The sequence below is a fragment of the Lactuca sativa genome, chromosome 8 (genome assembly GCF_002870075.4).
Source record: "Lactuca sativa cultivar Salinas chromosome 8, Lsat_Salinas_v11, whole genome shotgun sequence".
Lineage (NCBI taxonomy): Eukaryota > Viridiplantae > Streptophyta > Magnoliopsida > Asterales > Asteraceae > Lactuca > Lactuca sativa.
Genome location: NC_056630.2, coordinates 240,865,817 through 240,884,026, shown reverse-complemented (window position 1 = coordinate 240,884,026; position 18,210 = coordinate 240,865,817). Strand labels below are relative to the sequence as shown.

General features: G+C 36.4%; 1 protein-coding gene across 1 annotated transcript; it reads left to right on the top strand.

The window, feature by feature from the left end:
* The first annotated feature begins 10,562 nt into the window (after nucleotides 1-10,562).
* On the top strand, nucleotides 10,563-15,559 carry LOC111909197 (uncharacterized). Its single transcript, XM_023904981.3, has 19 exons — nucleotides 10,563-11,008; nucleotides 11,509-11,583; nucleotides 11,717-11,867; nucleotides 11,941-12,009; nucleotides 12,101-12,273; nucleotides 12,459-12,596; nucleotides 12,692-12,817; nucleotides 12,895-12,993; nucleotides 13,079-13,199; nucleotides 13,305-13,368; nucleotides 13,445-13,499; nucleotides 13,986-14,110; nucleotides 14,199-14,272; nucleotides 14,411-14,460; nucleotides 14,553-14,639; nucleotides 14,757-14,807; nucleotides 14,881-14,964; nucleotides 15,072-15,122; nucleotides 15,223-15,559. The coding sequence occupies exons 1-19, from the start codon at nucleotides 10,658-10,660 to the stop codon at nucleotides 15,304-15,306; spliced, it is 2,028 nt and encodes a 675-aa protein (XP_023760749.1). The 5' UTR covers nucleotides 10,563-10,657; the 3' UTR covers nucleotides 15,307-15,559.
* The last annotated feature ends 2,651 nt before the right edge of the window (nucleotides 15,560-18,210 follow it).

The window sequence follows — 18,210 nt, the reverse complement described above, 5'->3', positions numbered from 1 at the left end:
GGACCGAACCTATCCTTTCAGTTCTTGTTCCTCTCAGGATCAAACCTCTCCTTTCGGTTCTTGTTGCTCTCAGGATCGAACCTCTCCTTTCGGTTCTTGTTGCTTTCAGGACCGAACCTCTCCTTTCGGTTCTTATCGCTTTCAGGACTGAACCTATCCTTTTGGTTCTTGTCGCTCTCAGGACCGAAGCTCTCATTTTGGTTCTGTTCTTCATGTGGCCCGAAAGTCTTTTTCCCTGACTTTGAATCTTTATTAGGATAAGAGAAGTGAGCATTTTGAGAGCGCCAAAACTGCTTTCGCTCTGAGAGATTCTTTTTGTATCTCAGGTTTCTCTACTGCTTTTGATTTTTCACCTGTTTCGGTTGTCTATGGATATTAGCTTTTTGTTTTAGCTTCTTGACAGACGGTTCACTCTTCATAGACGAGGTTTCGCTTGTGGAGGTGACTTCATCTACAGGTATTTCTTTTGTGCCACTTGTACTTGGCACGTCAAAGTTGTCAGGCTTATTCAGCGGCTCTGGTACATATCTTCCTTTGGTTTTACAGGACGTTCGCTCTGACAGACCAACTGTTTCGTCTGCATTATCTATAGGAGCTAACTAGAAAAACTTATCACAACCATCTGCGTTATCTTCGTTCACTATGGCAATGAGTTCGGCGGTTTGATGTTCGGTTACTCCTGTGACCTTATATACTTGATTCGGTGTGGTTCTCACCTTTTGGTACACAACAGCCTTTTCTTCAAGGGACGGGGACTTAGATTTGGACAAGCGAGCGAATTCTATAGAATTTTCAGAAATCAAGTTTTTGTGGTTTTCAGATTCGCTCTTGAAAAATTCAGAACAGTCGAATTCAACCTCTACAGAAATTTCACTAATATCATCATCCTCATTAAGTTCAGATGCGATTTCAACATCAATTTTATTTTCTGAACTTAAATTGGCACTCAATGAGTCGAATTTTTGTATGGTTTCGGTCCTGAGTTTCAGTTTATCGTTTTCATCCAAAAGATTTTTAAGCATGTCCTTATGGTCTTTGGACTTTATAAAAGATTCTATTTTGTCCAGACCATACATATAAGTAGGATTCACATCATCGGAAGATACAACACTTTCACAGTTGTATGCTTCGGCATCGATTTCATCCTCCTTAAACTCAAGGAAGGGTAGAATCATGTGATGTATCTTCTGCCCTATTTTACAATTTAGATGAAGTTGAGTAATGTTAGCATAAAGTCTTTTAGCAATCAAAACAAAAACATTCCTTTGTTTTAACAATTTCAAATTGTCTCTTTGCAAATAAATGTTTTCATCCTTAGACTTAATTAGCTCAGACTCCTTCTGCTCAATCCACATCCTTCGCTCCTCACTCTTGGAAGACACCCTGCTTATTTGGTCAGTAAGGTTAGAATTTGTGACCCGTGTTTGAGTTAAACAACTATCTAGATTTGAGATTCTTGAATTTCAGTTATTTAATTCCTTTTCATATGATTTATGTGGAATTTTGAACGAAATAAAAAGAGATTGTACCTTCTTGATCAGTTCATCAAGTTCACTGATCTGCACACTGAGAGGTTTTGCTGTGAAGCACAAGTCCTCTCGCTCCTTGGTGTCTTCATTTCCACCATCAGTATTATATCCCCTCATGTGAGATACGACAGTCACCATCAGACACTTTCCACTGCTTTCACCACCTCTTGCAACATAAGCCTTTCCATGAGAAGGCTTTCTCACCTCATCATCTTCTGAGTCGGTCGACCACACCTGTACGCCACCGAACTCATCATCCTCTGCCGAACCCTGTACAATAAGAGCATTCATAGAAGGATTAGTAGCAGCTTTCTTCCTTTTAATATCTTCTAGCTTTTTCATCAGGATTGCCTCTTTATCTTTCTCCTCATCTTTCTCTGTCATTTTCTTCAAAACACAATCTATGGCATAATGATTCTTTCCTCCACAGTAATAACAGCTGACACCAGAATCCGCTTCAACCTTCACATTTTTCTTTGGTTCTTCAGTCTTCGGCTCCTCCCTTACTTTTTCAGAACTGTAGTTTCCCTGCCAATTTCGATTCTTATTGGTAGGAAACTTCTTCTTGATGAACCTTTTGGGATTGGACACCATCATAGCATAATCTTCTGAAGTTAGATCGTAGTCCTCCAGGTTCATATCTTCGTCTTCTACTACATTCTTACTTTTAGACAGGAGGGCCAAGGACCCCAAGTTTGAGACCACACTCTTCTCTTGCATCACTATCTTTTCTTGGGATTTCAGAATTCCCACAAGTTTCGCCAGCGAATATGACTTGAACTGCTCGTGTGCTTTAACTGTAGACACAATAGCTCTCCATTCGGATCTTAAGCCATTCAGAAAAGTGACCTTCTGTTCAATATGCTTCCTTTCGATATCATGTTTGATCATCTTGCTGAGAAGATGATTGAAGCGATCAAACGTCTGTGTAACGGACTCATCAGGATTTTGCTTGAACTCTCCAAACTCGGACAAAAGCAAGGTCTGAATTGAGTGCTCCAAATCTTCATCTGTGGAATACAGCTCTCGCAGCCGATCCCAGATTTCTTTAGCAGTACTGCATGAGCTCACCAATCTAAACGTGTCAGATTGAAGAGCGAATCGAATCAGCCTCAATGCTTTGATGTTGCACTGAAATTTCTCATTTTCGTCCTGAGCAACGTCTTTCACATCTTTTAACAGATCATTATACTCCTTCTGAGTTTTAATAATTCTGGATGTTCCTGAATGAGCAAATGGTCCAGACACAATAGCTTCCCATATTAGATACCCATTATCTTTAGATTCGATGACGTAGTCTTCAAAATGATGCGCCCAAAAAGAATTGGAATCTTTGTTGTAGATCCAATACTGTTTGAGATGTTGATAGGATTAGAATGAGAATCATCCATGCTTGATCGTTTAACCTGTTGCAAGATCAGACTTGTAATATGTAATATTACGGCAAAACGAATAAATAATGAGATACGTCAATTATTGAGTGACGGCTCAATAAATATCAGTTAATGCGGAATAAACCCTAATCACTTCTTTCACAGAAGAGATGTGTATGAATTACACAGCCTCCTGCTCTGATACCAATTGATGAGTTTATAAAACTCTTTGATCGATTAGATCTTATAACAGGTAAATCAAGAAAGTGAAAAACAGTAAGATAAAGCACAAGAATGAATCTGAATGTGTCGAATGATTCAATTGATTCAATCCTCAGCAGAGCTCGATGAAGAACTTCCGATGTAGAGGATATTAGGGTTATAAAAGATAAGAACAATGAACGCTATTAAATTCTCTATCAAATCTTACGTTCTAGGATGCATGCAAGCATCTATAAATATAAAACACTACAAAATAACTCACGGATGGACAGGCCCATACCGGATATTAAATGGACTAAATATCGAGCCCAAGATGCAACACCTTCTGGACCTAACAACGGGCATAGTGAGCGGACGATTCAGACGCTCGAGGACATGCTCCGAGCATGTGTGTTGGATTTCGGCGGGAGTTGGGACGCGTATTTGCTCTTGGCAGAGTTTTCCTACAGCAACAGCCATCATTCGAGCATTGGTATGCCACCCTTTGAGCTGTTGTATGGGAGAAGGTGTCGGACCCCCTTTGTTGGGGAAAGGTAGGGCAACGTGTGATGGGTAGTACGGAGATCGTGCTTCAGACGACAGAGCAGATACAACAGTTCAGACAGAGGTTGTTGACCGCTCAGAGTCGCCAGAAGAGTTATGCGGACAGGCACCGGTCCGAACTTGAATTTCAGGTCAACGATTTCGTGCTCCTGAAGGTCTCTCCTTGGAAAGGAGTGATCCGATTCAGGAAGAGGGGCAAGTTGGGGCCCCGATATATTGGACCTTTCAGGGTGATCGCAAGAGTAGGCAGGGTAGCCTACCGTTTGGAGCTACCTGCAGAGTTGGGTCATGTACATGACACCTTCCACGTGTCGTAACTGAGAAAGTGTATAGTCGACGAGTCGGCAGTGGTACCATTAGAGGATATTCAGGTGGATGCGAGCCTGAACTATGTTGAGAGACCGGTGGCGATTTAGGATCGGAAGATCAAGGTTCTGAGGAACAAGGAAGTGCCTTTGGTGCAGGTCCAGTGGCAACATCGAAAAGGGTCAGAGTTGACTTGGGAGCCGGAGCGAGAGATGCGAGAGCAGCATCCAGAGTTGTTTGCAGAGTGAGACTTTGAGAACGAAGTCTGATTCTAGTGGGGGAGAATTGTAACATCCGGATTCCCTGGTATATTATTTTTATTCATTTATTTTGGAATTTGTGAAGGGACTCGGCGAGTTGGTGCTTAGACTCGCCGAGTAGGGTCGCGAATTCTCATCCGGATTAATGACCGGACTCGGCGAGCCTATGAGTGGACTCAGCGAGTCCGCGATGTTTAATGAAACCCTAATTCCCGGGTTTTGGAGCCTATTTAAGGGCACTCATAGCCTCCCATTGCGGCTACCAGTCCCTTGAGAGAAACCCTAAGTGAGCTAAATCGTTTGTGAGGAGGAGAGGCCATATTTGATCTTTCTATCATTGGTTTAGAAAGAAGAAGGTGATCAAGATCAAGAGAAGGCTGAAGGAGGTGCTCTTTGGAGGAATTCTGAGCTTAGGAGTGCTTATTTGAGGTATAATCTCTTTTGTTTTGGTGATGGTTTATAGAGTTAAGGTTTTCTATACCCTTTGGTAGATGGTTTTGATTGAGTAGATGGGTCCTTTTCATATTATGGTCTGAATCTAGATCCATAGAGGTCCAGAGACCTTACTCCTTTGAGCTTTATGTGGATTGATGGTGAATATGAACTTAGGATGCCATATTAGAGGTCATTTCTTCAAATAGAACCTTGGAGCCTTTGCATGGGGATCAAGCTTCGAACTTTACGTGATTATTGGGACTAGAAAGGATAGATCTATTGAGTAAAGCATCAGATCTAACCTCAGGAAGCCATTGGAAGTGAGCATGGTTTGGACTCACCAAGTCCATGAACAGACTCGATGAGTCGAGTCGAGTTGTCCCGAGACTGTGAATCTAGAGAGTGACCCGCCGAGTTAAGTGAGTGAATCAGTGAGTCAAAAGAGAATCAGAGGAGTAGAGTTCACGTGTAGACTCGCCGAGTCGCCCAAGTCCACTCGACGAGTCAGGTCAAAGTTTGACCGTTGACTTTGTTGACTTTTAGGGATTGGTCAACAATGGGGTCTTTGAGTCAAGAGAGGGGTAAAATGGTCTTTTTATCCATCTGAGGATGCTAAGAGAGGGTGGGGTCTAGACTCGAGAGTTATATTTATGAGCGTATCTTACTTTATGTGATTAGGCGGAGGCTAGACTATATTGCTATCGAGTCAGGGATTTACCGAGACATCTAAGGTGAGTCTTCTCATTATACTTTACCTTGAGTGGTAATTAGAGTTATGTGACAGAGTTATTGTATGCTATTTATGTGATGTGTTGCACTGCATTATTTCTATGTGATTTATGCTATGTGTATATCAGAGTATATTAGAGTTAGAACCGGAAGGTTCACAGAGCTAGGACCAGAGGGTCCACAGAGTTCGGGGCCCAAGGGCCCACAGAGTTACAGCCTCGAGTGGCTAGTATGTGTTATGCGTGGTATTTTGGGGAACTCGCTAAGCTTCGTGCTTACAGTGTTTTGTGTTATGTGTTACAGGTACTAGTGAGGAGCGCGGAAAGGCGCCGACATGATTCGTACACACCCATCGGAGTTTATTATGATATGATCTTGGGATTTTGTATTAAGATAATATTAATACATTGTTTATGAAAGAAATTATGAATGAATTATTATGTTTTTGAAAAGTGAAAAATTGGTTGAATTTTTACGGTGTTACAATGTTGCTATCAATTAGAGAAAACATAGATCCTTTATAGGCTGCATGTTAACTTAAGTGTTAAGATTTTCCGCTTTACATGTTTTTGATAACCTATAAACCCATCATTTTTTCCTATTTTAGCATTTTGCTTCAACGGGCAATTAGATGGCTTTAATCACTTAATTAACATTATCAAAATCAGATAAGGTCTTATCTCTATTCCCTTGAAGCCCAAGACCTTTACTCAATCCATTTACGATCTGTTATACCGAAATTATAAACTTCTCAAAACTAGGTGTTACAAACCATAATGTTTAACCCCCATTCGAACATGGTCAAAAAGTCATCTTTCTGGTCTACGAACATGTCACACCTTCTTCAGGGCACCATGCGCCCACAAATGGACACAATCGAGATTCATGGCCAAAACAAGAGCAGATTAGAAACCCTAAAAAGTGTGTCACGCTCTGGATTATTTCAAAGGGAAAAACAACTTAATCCATTAATTAAATTCCTCTAATTTATAGATTTGATCATTAACCATGTCTTAATGGATAAAGTTTCCAACTTTATCCATTAAGACACTCCAAACCAACAAGATCTAAACTTTCAACCTCTAAATGACTTCAAACACCAACATAACTTGTATGGTTAAGAGATCAACCACAAAATACAAACTTTTCAGGTCCAAATGGTCATCAGAACAACCCTTAATGCTCACATGAGCTGGATGTATCTCTACTCCAAGATCACCGCTAAAATGGGACCGAAAGTATAAAAAGGACAATATTCGTGATTATCAAACTAGAAGTGAAGGTTGAAGCTTTTTACACACAATGGTCCAGAAAAAGGTGCGAACTTGATGAATCTACTTTTCTTCTTCACTTCACAGCTCCAATGGAAAACTTGATCTTGAAGCTTTATGCATAAAACAAAGGGAAATGAGATCTCAAGGATGAAACAATCTAAAAAATGATAAGAGAGTAGACTAGGATTCTTTAAAACTTGTTCGGGTTGACGGGGGATCTAAATGAACAATCCCTAGGTCTTAAATGCCTTTAAATAGCAAGAAAACCATAAAAATCTTGCAAGCCCAAGGGTCGAAGGTGCTACGGGCCCTATATGGGGCGTATTGCGGCTGTTGGCCCAAAGCAGGCCCAATTCAAAAATCAATACTCTATTTGACCAAGGCCCATCAAATTAAATCCAAATAAAAATACATATTAGGAATATGATGTTACCTAAATGCTCCATGGACAATCATACTTGTCACAATAATGCCTATGCATGGGAATGACGGTTGGACCTTACTTGCTTCGGGGATATATGTGCCTCTTTGGTGGCTAGTTGAGTGAGTTAGTATACTTTTATTGCAAAATTAGTTTATTTGTTATTTTATTTATTAATTTAATTAGAAGTACTATTTTTTGTTTTGTTTTGTTTTTCAAATTTGTTTTTTCATCAATTACCCGTATCACTACTGTTTTTGGGTGAGCTAAATATTAGTACGTGGATTATCACTTTATATGATAGTTTTACGACATGCAAATACTTCGAGTCATTCAATAACTAAAGGCAGATTCAAGATTCATCGTTTTCAGTACAAATATATTTAAAATTTTAGATGATTTTTTCAATTAGAATAGTGTGAGTATGGTGAGCCGGGATGATGAGTTGGAATTTGTTCCCTCTAAAATTGTGACGTAACAAAGAGGGACTTTAGGAGACTGTGATGGATTTGTTTGCATGTTTTTAGAATAGTTGGTCTCCAACATTCCTTTACAATTACAACAGTCACCTAAAGATACTGCTTTCATTATCGGCACAAAGTGTGTAGCATTTTTTGGGGTTCAAGATAAATATATTATTGGTAACTAGACTTTGCGATAAATTAACTGACACAATCTCTACCTTTTAACTTAACTTATTTACAAAATAGACATTGAGATACATTTTATATAATATTATATAAAACTATTAGTTTCTGACACACTTTAGAATACAAAGCAAACTAACATAATCCCTACATATATAAACACAACCGAACTCAAGATTACAACTTATTGTAGCCAAGAACAAAACTCAACTACTAACTAAGCATATCTTCAACTTCCTATTTTGTCTTTCAAGATCTTTCATTGACCTAACCAATTGATAATTGTTATGACCCTTTTCATCATTAACCCACCAAATAAACCCAATTGTGGTCCCAATGAAATTAAAAATAATTGTTTAAGGTTAACGAGAAGAAGCGGTAAAAAAAGCAACAGACCCTTTTTGGACAAGTATAAAGTTTTCTTCCCACGTTATTGTTGGTCCTAGAGGTCCTTATAATCGCTAAATTTCCACAATCACATATTGACATGTGTTGAATTTAATCGAAGAGCTTCCACAACCAATGTCATTTTCTTGATTTTAGATAGTTTATATAGAGAATTGAACATAGTGATTAGGTTCACAATACGTATGTCAAGTTCACAATACGTGTGTTAGGTTCGCAATACATATGTTAGTTTCCGTTTTTTAACCAAAGACACTATTAATTTTTCAGAATAAAAATCTGATTTATTGAAATTTATACTGCTTAGTCCGCAATATTGTATTCCAATCCCCAATCACATATTGACATGTGTTGAATTTAATCGAAGAGCTTCCATAACCAATGTCATTTTCTTGATTTTAGATAGTTTATATAGAGAATTGAACATAGTGGTTAGGTTCACAATACATATGTCAAGTTCACAATATGTGTGTTAGGTTCGCAATACATATGTTAGTTTCCGTTTTTTTAACCAAAGACACTATTAATTTTTCAGAATAAAATTCTGATTTATTGAAATTTATACTGCTTAGTCTGCAATATTGTATTCCAATCCCCAAAAAGGGTACCAGTGACTCATGTATCATACTACAGATTATTGTAAAATTATGAAAAAAAAAATTATGTAATTTACATGTATGACGAGTCTGCTGATGGCTTGGCGAGGCTAGAAGGTTAGATTTAGAAACGCCCTTTTGCAGACTAGAAGGTTAGATTTGGAAACCCGTGTTGTTGTTGTTGTTTTTTTTTTCTTTTTCTTTTTTTAAGCAAGGTTTTACTTTAATGTCAATTTTTAAAAGAGTAAATTACATGATTCATTCCTAGTCCAAGTGCTAAATTGTGCGTTTAGTACCTATTTTTAAAAATTAACTCCAACCGTCCCTTATAATTTTAAATGTTGCACGCTTAGTCCCAGACCTGAAATGACTACATTGCCCTTTCTTATTTTTTTTTATTTTCTTTTGATTTGTTTATTATTTATAATAATATAAAAAACTTAAAAGGGCCCACTATCACCAATCTCTTTTCCTAACATCACCACAAACCATCCATCTTATTCTCGTCAACCCCTCTTTCTCTTTTCCCACTCTATCTGCAAATCAATTGAAGAATGGAAACCTAGAACCTCACCGAAATTTGGACCATTAAGACCGCAACCTTTTCCAACGGCGAAGCACCATCTTATAACTCCGGCCACCTTTCGTTCACTTTGTTGAGCGAACCACCATCAATGGAGCTATTGATAGAGAAAATACCATTGCCACCTGCACACTACCGTCTTTGCACCATCTGTGTAAGTTCCATATGTACAACGTCGTCTCCACAAGCCCCCTCTACAACATGTGAATGGTCGTTTCCATTGATCGAACATTGTTTCTTATCCACACCTTCGTTAGAGCTGTAACCGTTTCATCTTCTCTGGTATTTGCTCCACCATAAATACATACCATTTTGTTCTTGTTCTGTGAATTTGTAGACATATTGAATTAATTAGGTTATTATGGCAACTTTTTTTCATGGATGAAAATTTTTGGTTTACGTTTAAATTTCTAGAACTATTCCTCAAATTTCCACTCTACTTTCGTTCATAGTTTGAGTGTCATTTCAACTAGAAATACCCCTTTTGTATCAATTTGTGCAGGATTAGGGTTTGATTTGAGGTTAGGGTTTTATTGCATACTTCTCTTTTTTCTAGAGCCAAATGGTGGTGTTTTCGAAGGTGGCCGGTGGTCGGAGGCGGCTTGTAGTTGGTGGCAAGAACCAATTTCATGTTTCTTTTAAATTTTGGTTTGGTTAGTGGTTAGAGTTGTAACCAAATCTCAGGTTTTTTTGGTTTTTGCTTTGGTTTGGTTTGAAGGTTGTCGCCGAAGGTAGATGATGGTGGCTGTCGAAGATGATTCCTACAGGTTGGAGTAAGGGTGGTGGTGCTGGAAAATGTGTACGGTGAAGGTGAAGAAAGGGGTGATCAAAAAATAAGAGGGGAATATAAGAGGTGGTGAAACCCACCAAAATAAAAATCATATAATTCATTTTTTTTAATTTCTAATTTAGAAACCAATATTAAAAAAATAAAAAAAAAAAAGATAAAAGGCAAAATAGTCATTTCACCCTGTCAGTGAGCATGCACCATTTAAACTTATAAGGAACGGTCTCAATTAATTTTAAAAAATAATGACTAAATAGATAATTTGACACTTATATAAGAGACCAATGGTGTAATTTACTTTTTTTTTTTTTTGTTTTTTTTTCTTTTTAAAATTTTTATTTGTTTTAATTGTAAGAAAATAAGAAAGTCATAAGCTCATACTCATACAAGTAACTTCGGATTATATGGGTTCGACCCACGTACCTATTTGGATACATCCAGAGTATCCCCGGGTCTACCCTCCCATAACCCCTAAAACCCCATCGCCCTGAAAACAGATTCGGACACAGAGCATCGCCACCGAGCCATTTGTAAACGCGAAACCAAAATGGTCGGACCTCTGGTTCGTGCTCTCTGGTCCACCACCAGAAAATCCATCTCCTCCTCCGCCTACCACTCCCCGTCTTCATATCTCAAACCATTCATACATGCACGCGCCGCAGGCATCTCACGCTCCTTCTCCGTCGCCACAGCAGCAGCTGCTGCCACCGCGACTGCTCCTGGCGGCGCGCTGGATCCTAATCGGCTCCGCAACGTAGCGGTGATTGCCCATGTCGATCATGGCAAGACCACTCTTATGGATCGTCTACTTCGCCAGTGCGGCTCCGACATCCCACATGAACGCGCACTTGACTCCAATCAGCTTGAGAAGGAGCGTGGAATCACCATCGCTTCCAAGGTACATACACTCTTCATTAATTGATATTCTAAAGGTAGCTAAACTTATGCTTTTCAGAATTCGTTTATTGCCAAGAATAATAAGCGAACTTTGTATATTTTTATGACTGAGCAAGATAGATAGAATACCTTTGGTGAATGATTAATTTCCTTTTAGAAATGAGGATTATGAATCAACTAATCCATAAGCTGAATCTTGTTAGTTTAGATCGAAGAAGCAATCCAATAGTATGGCTCAGTGAACATAAGAACATGAAATATAAATAGAAGCTTCTGGTTCATATTGCTACCACTTACACTCTGTTAACAATATGTAATAACCTGTCCCACATGGATAGAGAGTGAGAATTGTGAGTCACTTAGAATGAGTTTGTACCTTTTTTTGTATAGTTGATACATCTTACATTTCTAAGATGATTTTGTTGTTAAGTATACTAATGCATTTGTAGATATATGAGTTTCAACTTGTGTTATCTTTTATATTCTTTTAATCTTTTGTAGATTACATGCATTCCATGGAAGGAAAATGAGCTAAACATGGTTGATACACCTGGACACGCAGATTTTGGTGGTGAGGTATGTATTAGCCAAGAAAATAAGATGCTGCTCCTTTTTCACTTAATGGACTAAATAGGGACATGACTTAATCCCTTAATCCTAAATCCCTTAAGCCACTTTTTCTTTTTTTTCTTTTCTATCTTTCTGAAAGGTGGAGCGAGTTGTTGGCATGGTTGAAGGAGCCATATTAGTTGTGGATGCTGGTGAAGGGCCACTTGCACAAACAAAATTTGTTCTAGCTAAAGCATTAAGATATGGTTTAAGACCAATTCTACTTTTAAACAAAGTAGATAGACCTTCAGGTATAACCTTTCTACATATTCATATATATAAAAGATTCACTTTTTACTAATTTTTTATCAATCTTCCATGCAGTTAGTGAGGAGAGGTGTGATGAAGTTGAGAGCTTGGTATTCGATCTCTTTGCAAACCTTGGTGCAACAGGTGATTATCAATTTATCATGCTCATTGCTCATCATGTTCTTGATTTCCTTTTTCTTTTTTCTGAAAAGAATGTATGAAATTTATGTTTCAGAGGAGCAACTTGACTTCCCAGTTTTATATGCTTCTGCTAAAGAAGGTTGGGCTTCATTAACATACACCAAGAATCCTCCAGATGATGCCAAGAATATGTCTTCATTGCTTGATGCAATTGTCAAATATGTCCCTCCACCAACTGCAAGCCTTGATGAACCTTTCCAGATGCTGGTTTGTTAATTCTCATTGCATTACATATATTCAATTTTTCTGTATTATTCATTTAACTCTTTTCTACATTTGAAAAGTATAAACAATATCACAATATTGTAATAGGATGAAATGAAAGTAGGATGTTATAATAAACAAATCAATGAGCAGATTTTAGATAGGAGGGTAAATTAGTCTTTTTTCAGGTTTCGATGATGGAAAAAGATGATTATGTGGGACGTATCTTGACTGGGCGTATTACATCTGGTGTTATCCGTATCAATGACAGAGTTCATGGGCTACGTGACACAGACTCTGGTGTCATAAAAATTGAAGAAGGAAAAGTATGTGATCATATAGGATATACTAATTGTATCTATTATAAGAAAAAAGATTATTATTATTTTTTAATCGTTAAATACATGTATACATTTATTAGGTTGTGAAGCTAAGAAAAAACAAAGGAATGATTTCATTTGATGTTGAATGTGCTGGAGCTGGTGATATTATATCAATGGCAGGATTAAAGAGTCCATCAATTGGGCATACAATAGCAAATGTTGAGGTATTAAACTATTAATTAATTATGTTAAAAATCCTTTATTATTGATTTTTATAACGAAATTGATTGTTTAAAATTAGGTAATGACTGCATTGCCCACTGTTGAATTGGATCCTCCAACCATTTCCATGACTTTTGGTGTCAATGATTCTCCTTTAGCTGGACTTGATGGTTCTCAAGTAAGACAAAAATAACCCTTCTTCTTCTTCTTCTTCTTGTAGTTTGTTATGTTTGTGTACACGTCATCATGTTTAATGTGTGTAGTTAACTGGAGGAAAGATTGGTGATAGATTATTGGCTGAAGCAGAAACAAACTTAGCAATAAATGTAATCCCTGGTTTAGCAGAATCATATGAGGTTCAAGGAAGAGGAGAACTTCAATTAGGTCATATCATATTATCATATACTCTTTAATTCATCATCATATTCTTTAAAAATCACCAAAGAGTTATTATGTATGCTAACTTTCTTCACTGTGTGTATATAACAGGCATCTTGCTTGAGAATATGAGGCGTGAAAATTTTGAGCTTTCTGTATCTCCTCCAAGAGTTATGTAAGTTTTCTCTATCTTCTACTTCTAATATGGAGTTTTAGGGTTCAAAATGATTATTATTTGTGTGATATGTTAGGTACAAGATTGAGAAAGGTGTGAAGCTAGAGCCAATTGAGGAAGTAACGATTGAGGTAAAAAAAAAGAGTAAATTACACGAATGGTCCCTATGGTTTGGGGTAATTTGCGCATTTGGTCCCTAACTTATTTTTTTAACTCGGAAGATCCTTATTGTTTGTTTTTGTTACATGCTTGGTCCCTAATGTTTGTTTTTGTTACACGTTTGGTCCCTATCTTACCTAAAAAGACTATTATTTAAATAGAAAAAAAAAATGAGGGAATAGGTAAGGTAAGGTGAGGGGTGAGATTGAGGGTGTGTTTATTTAAATAAATCAAAAAATCAAAGGCAAAATCGTATTTTTATGTAATACAGAGACCAAACGCGTAACAAAAACAAACAATAGGGACCTTCCGAGTTAAAAAAATAAGTTAGGTACCAAACACATAAATTACCCTAAACCATAGGGACTATTCGTGTAATTTACTAAAAAAAACTGATTTACTATTTGTATTTGTATTTTAATGATATGGATTTTTTATATGATTGTTATAAATTTAAGGTGAATGAAGAGCATGTGGGAATGGTGATGGAAGCGCTTTCTCACAGGCGAGCTGAGGTTACTGACATGGGCCCTGTTGCAGGCAACTTTGGCAGGACTAGAATGACATTAACTTGTCCTTCAAGGTCAGTTTCGTCATTTTATCAAACATGTGTTTTTTTTTAAAAAAAGTGATAAAAAGTTGCTTATGTTTTTGTTAATTTGAGACTTCAGGGGGCTGGTTGGTTACAGAAGCGTGTTCAGCAGTGACACACGTGGCACAGGATTTATGCATCGTGCATTCATGGGTATGTATTATGTAATGTATGCTCATTTTTATTTTTTCGAATATAAAAAAATACGAAAGCACATTTTTGTAATAAGAAGAAATGAAAGTTGAAATGTGAATTTCCATTTGACTTTGTGAATCTTACACATTTTTATAGCTTATGAAAAATATCGGGGCCCACTTGGAAACGTCAGGAAAGGAGTGTTGGTAAACATCACTTGTTACTCTTATTAATTTTTTTTATTTATTAAACTCAACATTATATTATTTAAGGTTTTTGGTTTATTAATATATATCAGGTATCATGTGCACGTGGAACAGTGACATCTTATGCCTTGATGAGTTTGGAACCACGTGGAACACTTTTTGTGAGTCCTGGAGTTGAGGTAATAAATAAACATATTCTTAAATTAATAATCTATATATGTATATATTAAAATAAATGCTGATATTGTGATAAATGATAATCAATAAGTAATGAATGAATATTGAATATGATGCAGGCATATGATGGGATGATTGTTGGTGAACATTCACGAGATACAGATCTTGATGTAATGTTTTTATGACATTTTTCAAATTACTTTTGAGTAATTTAATTAATTATTATTATTATCTTTTTCACAGGTTAATCCTGTAAGAAACAAGGAACTTACAAATATAAGATCAGCCGGAAAGGACGAGAATGTCAAATTGTCACCTCCTCGTAGAGTACGTCTTTTAATCACTTTTTTTAAAAAAAAAAAAAAAAAAAATCAGTTTAGGATTTGTGGATATAAAAAATGTATGTGGTTTTAATTTAATTAATTTATATGCAGATGACACTTGAAGAGGCTATAGGCTATGTGGCATCTGATGAGCTAATTGAGGTGAGTATACTGTATACATGATACGTGTATGAAATCTCAATTTATATTTTCTGAATTTTGAATGTGATGAAATGAAATGACATGTGTACCCTTTGAGCAGGTAACACCACATCATATCCGGTTAAGAAAGAGATACTTGGATTCTAACAAGCGTAAAACAATGAGTAAAAGGCCCAAGGAGTGAAAAGAATCCGTTCGTATACTCATGAGATGCATTTAAATGGATAATTTTGTTATTTCAAATTTAATTATAGATCACGAGGAGAATTACTGTATAATCATTTTTGAAAAATAATTATAAGACAGCAGAGATAAAAGGTGGTTTTTCATGCGCACCTAAAAAGAAATGTTCTAGCTCAGATATAATACAGGTATATCATATGCACTTGTAACGTTCAACAACATAAGTCTCTAATATTTTTATAATTTGTACTTCATTTGTTATTTGTACTATAATGTATAATGTATGATTATAGTTTTGATCAATAATAAATAAATTATCTTATAATATATAGATATATTTTTTAAATAATATATAAATATAAAAACGAGATTTAATAGTTAAGTATAGTTAATATAATAACGTACTAAACTAATATAATAATACAATAAGGTAAATGTAAACAAAGGCTTCTTACTTCTTGTTCAATGCAATGGTTCATATTACAACACTTTCATATATAATAATTCAAGATACTTTCACACATATGTATAGAAACATGTATACATATTTCCTACAATCAACTCCAACTTTTACCTTCTTATTTTATTGTATTTTACACTGATCTGTCCAATTTCCTCTTGTAAAATTGATATTAAAACCTTGAAACCATTGTTGAAAGTCAAGTAGATATCATGAGATCGCCCAAGGGCGAAACCATTTTTTGTAGTGTCAAAGTTTTCATTTTTTTTTCATGTTAAAATATGTTTGACATGGAGATTTTTGTTAATGACGTATAATTTACTAGTTCTTAGTGAATTGTAGAATATATTTTCATGTATATCAATCAAATTTCACTTTATGATTTATGGTCTATGGACAATTTGAGGAGATATGCATCCAAATGATTATGCTAATCATAAACAAATCGTTTTGTTATACTTGGATTTTGGCCGACGGCTAAATCTATCACTTAACATCATATGGATATAATTGGAACTATTTTCATGTAAGCAATTTAAAATGACATTTCTTTTATAACATCGTCTTCAACTACATATTACTTTTTTTTTGTTTGCATTATTATAAGTCCAAAATACCAAAATATTTCATTTTTGTTTTTATTATTTGTTGAGTAGGAAAAGTCACATTTGAAGTCCTCACTATTACATATGCATAAATATCTTCGGTTTTGATGGTTATTTAGGACTCCATCTTCAGTACTAGAGTTTTATTCCTACATTGTAAATTACCCATTTTTTTGGATTAATATTATGCGTTTGAAATGATCCGTAGGTTGTGTTTGTAACGGGGATAAAATGCGATCACATAAGACTAGACAGTTCTTGTCACATGTTATATCATAAAAATGAAGAGGGCATTCATGACTTTTTGCATAGACAATAGATTGAGAGTGAGCCTACATCCCACTTTTTGGGTAACCCCAAAGTAGTTCTTCGAGTTCTGGACACATACATTTACCAGTTAGTTTAGATTTCTAATATCAATTTAATTTGAAAACATGCCTAAATATATAAGATAACTACACATATACATATTGTCACCCTAAATTTATCACATGTCGACAAGTTGTACATTGTTAGGACTCGATCTTCGTATTCCAGACATATTTTGATCTTTCTATCTTGCGATTTGATGCTATCTAAATTGGTCATATGTAAACAAAACGTTATTGAAAAAAAAAAAACTTACCCTCAACACTGCAATCTCTCCATTATTAAGTCGTTATCTTGAAAATGTGGAGAGTCCAAAATGTCACTCCGAGATCTGTTGGGTACCACGTTCCAAAGTGTATATATTAGGGATCCACTTGAATCATGTCGACTCCAAAATGCCTATTCAGAAAAAATTGGTTATTGTTAAAAAAAATAAAAGAATTTGGTTATTTTCTTAATATTAAATTCAAAAGTGGTTACTTTTATAAATATATTTTTTAATTTTTTTTTTATATTTTATGCTTACAATTTATAATAAACGTGTTTTCAATTCATAGTCCAGTGTAGAACAAAACTTATAAATCAGCAAACTTAGATAACTATCATAAAGACAACATCTATCAAGCAACTCCTGATGATGGGTCGACGTTGTGGCCTTAGACCCATTTTTACTGGAAGGTAACTCACCTTGATGTAGTGTAGTATCTGCACCGTCCTTGGCACGGAAATCAACTCGTCTTTAATCCTCAATCCTTACACAACAACCTTTCTCGATTACTAATACATACTCATAACCCCCTTACAAGGGTCAACCCAATCCCAGTTAAAGTCAAGGTCTAACCCTGGTCAAAGTCAACTTTGGTCAAATTCAACGTCCGATTGACCCGACTCGCCGAGTTGATCCACCAACTCGTCGAGTCCACATGTCTACCTACTACTATAATCTCGTCCTTACTCGTCGAGTCTAGCAAGAGCTCGACCAGTTCATCTTCAACAACACCTTTTGACTATCTTCAACTGACTCGCCGAGTTCATCTTCATCCGAATGAATCAGTCTAGCCTTTGACTCGTCGAGTTCTCCATGAACTCGTCGATTCCGCCTTCATGAGGTTGGGAAATTGCCTTGGACTCGCCGAGTCTGTTTATACACTCGTCGAGTCCTATGATTTCCAGGTGCAAAACAAACCCCTAGTAGGCTGAGTGTTCCTACCACTCAACCAAAACCATTTCCAGAAGGCGTTTTAGGGGAAAAAGCGACCCGACTCACCGAGTCACCCAAGTGACTTGCCGAGTCCTTCTTTGTCCAAAACTATCCAGTCGATTATAATGGGTCTTAACGCATCAAAACCATAGATCTGGCCTCTTAGGGTCCATTTCATACGTAAAGCTACAAACTTGATGTACACGCATGGGCTCTTTGGCTCAAAACTCAATAAAAGGAGGTCTAACTGATGCATGGTGTGTTTATGGA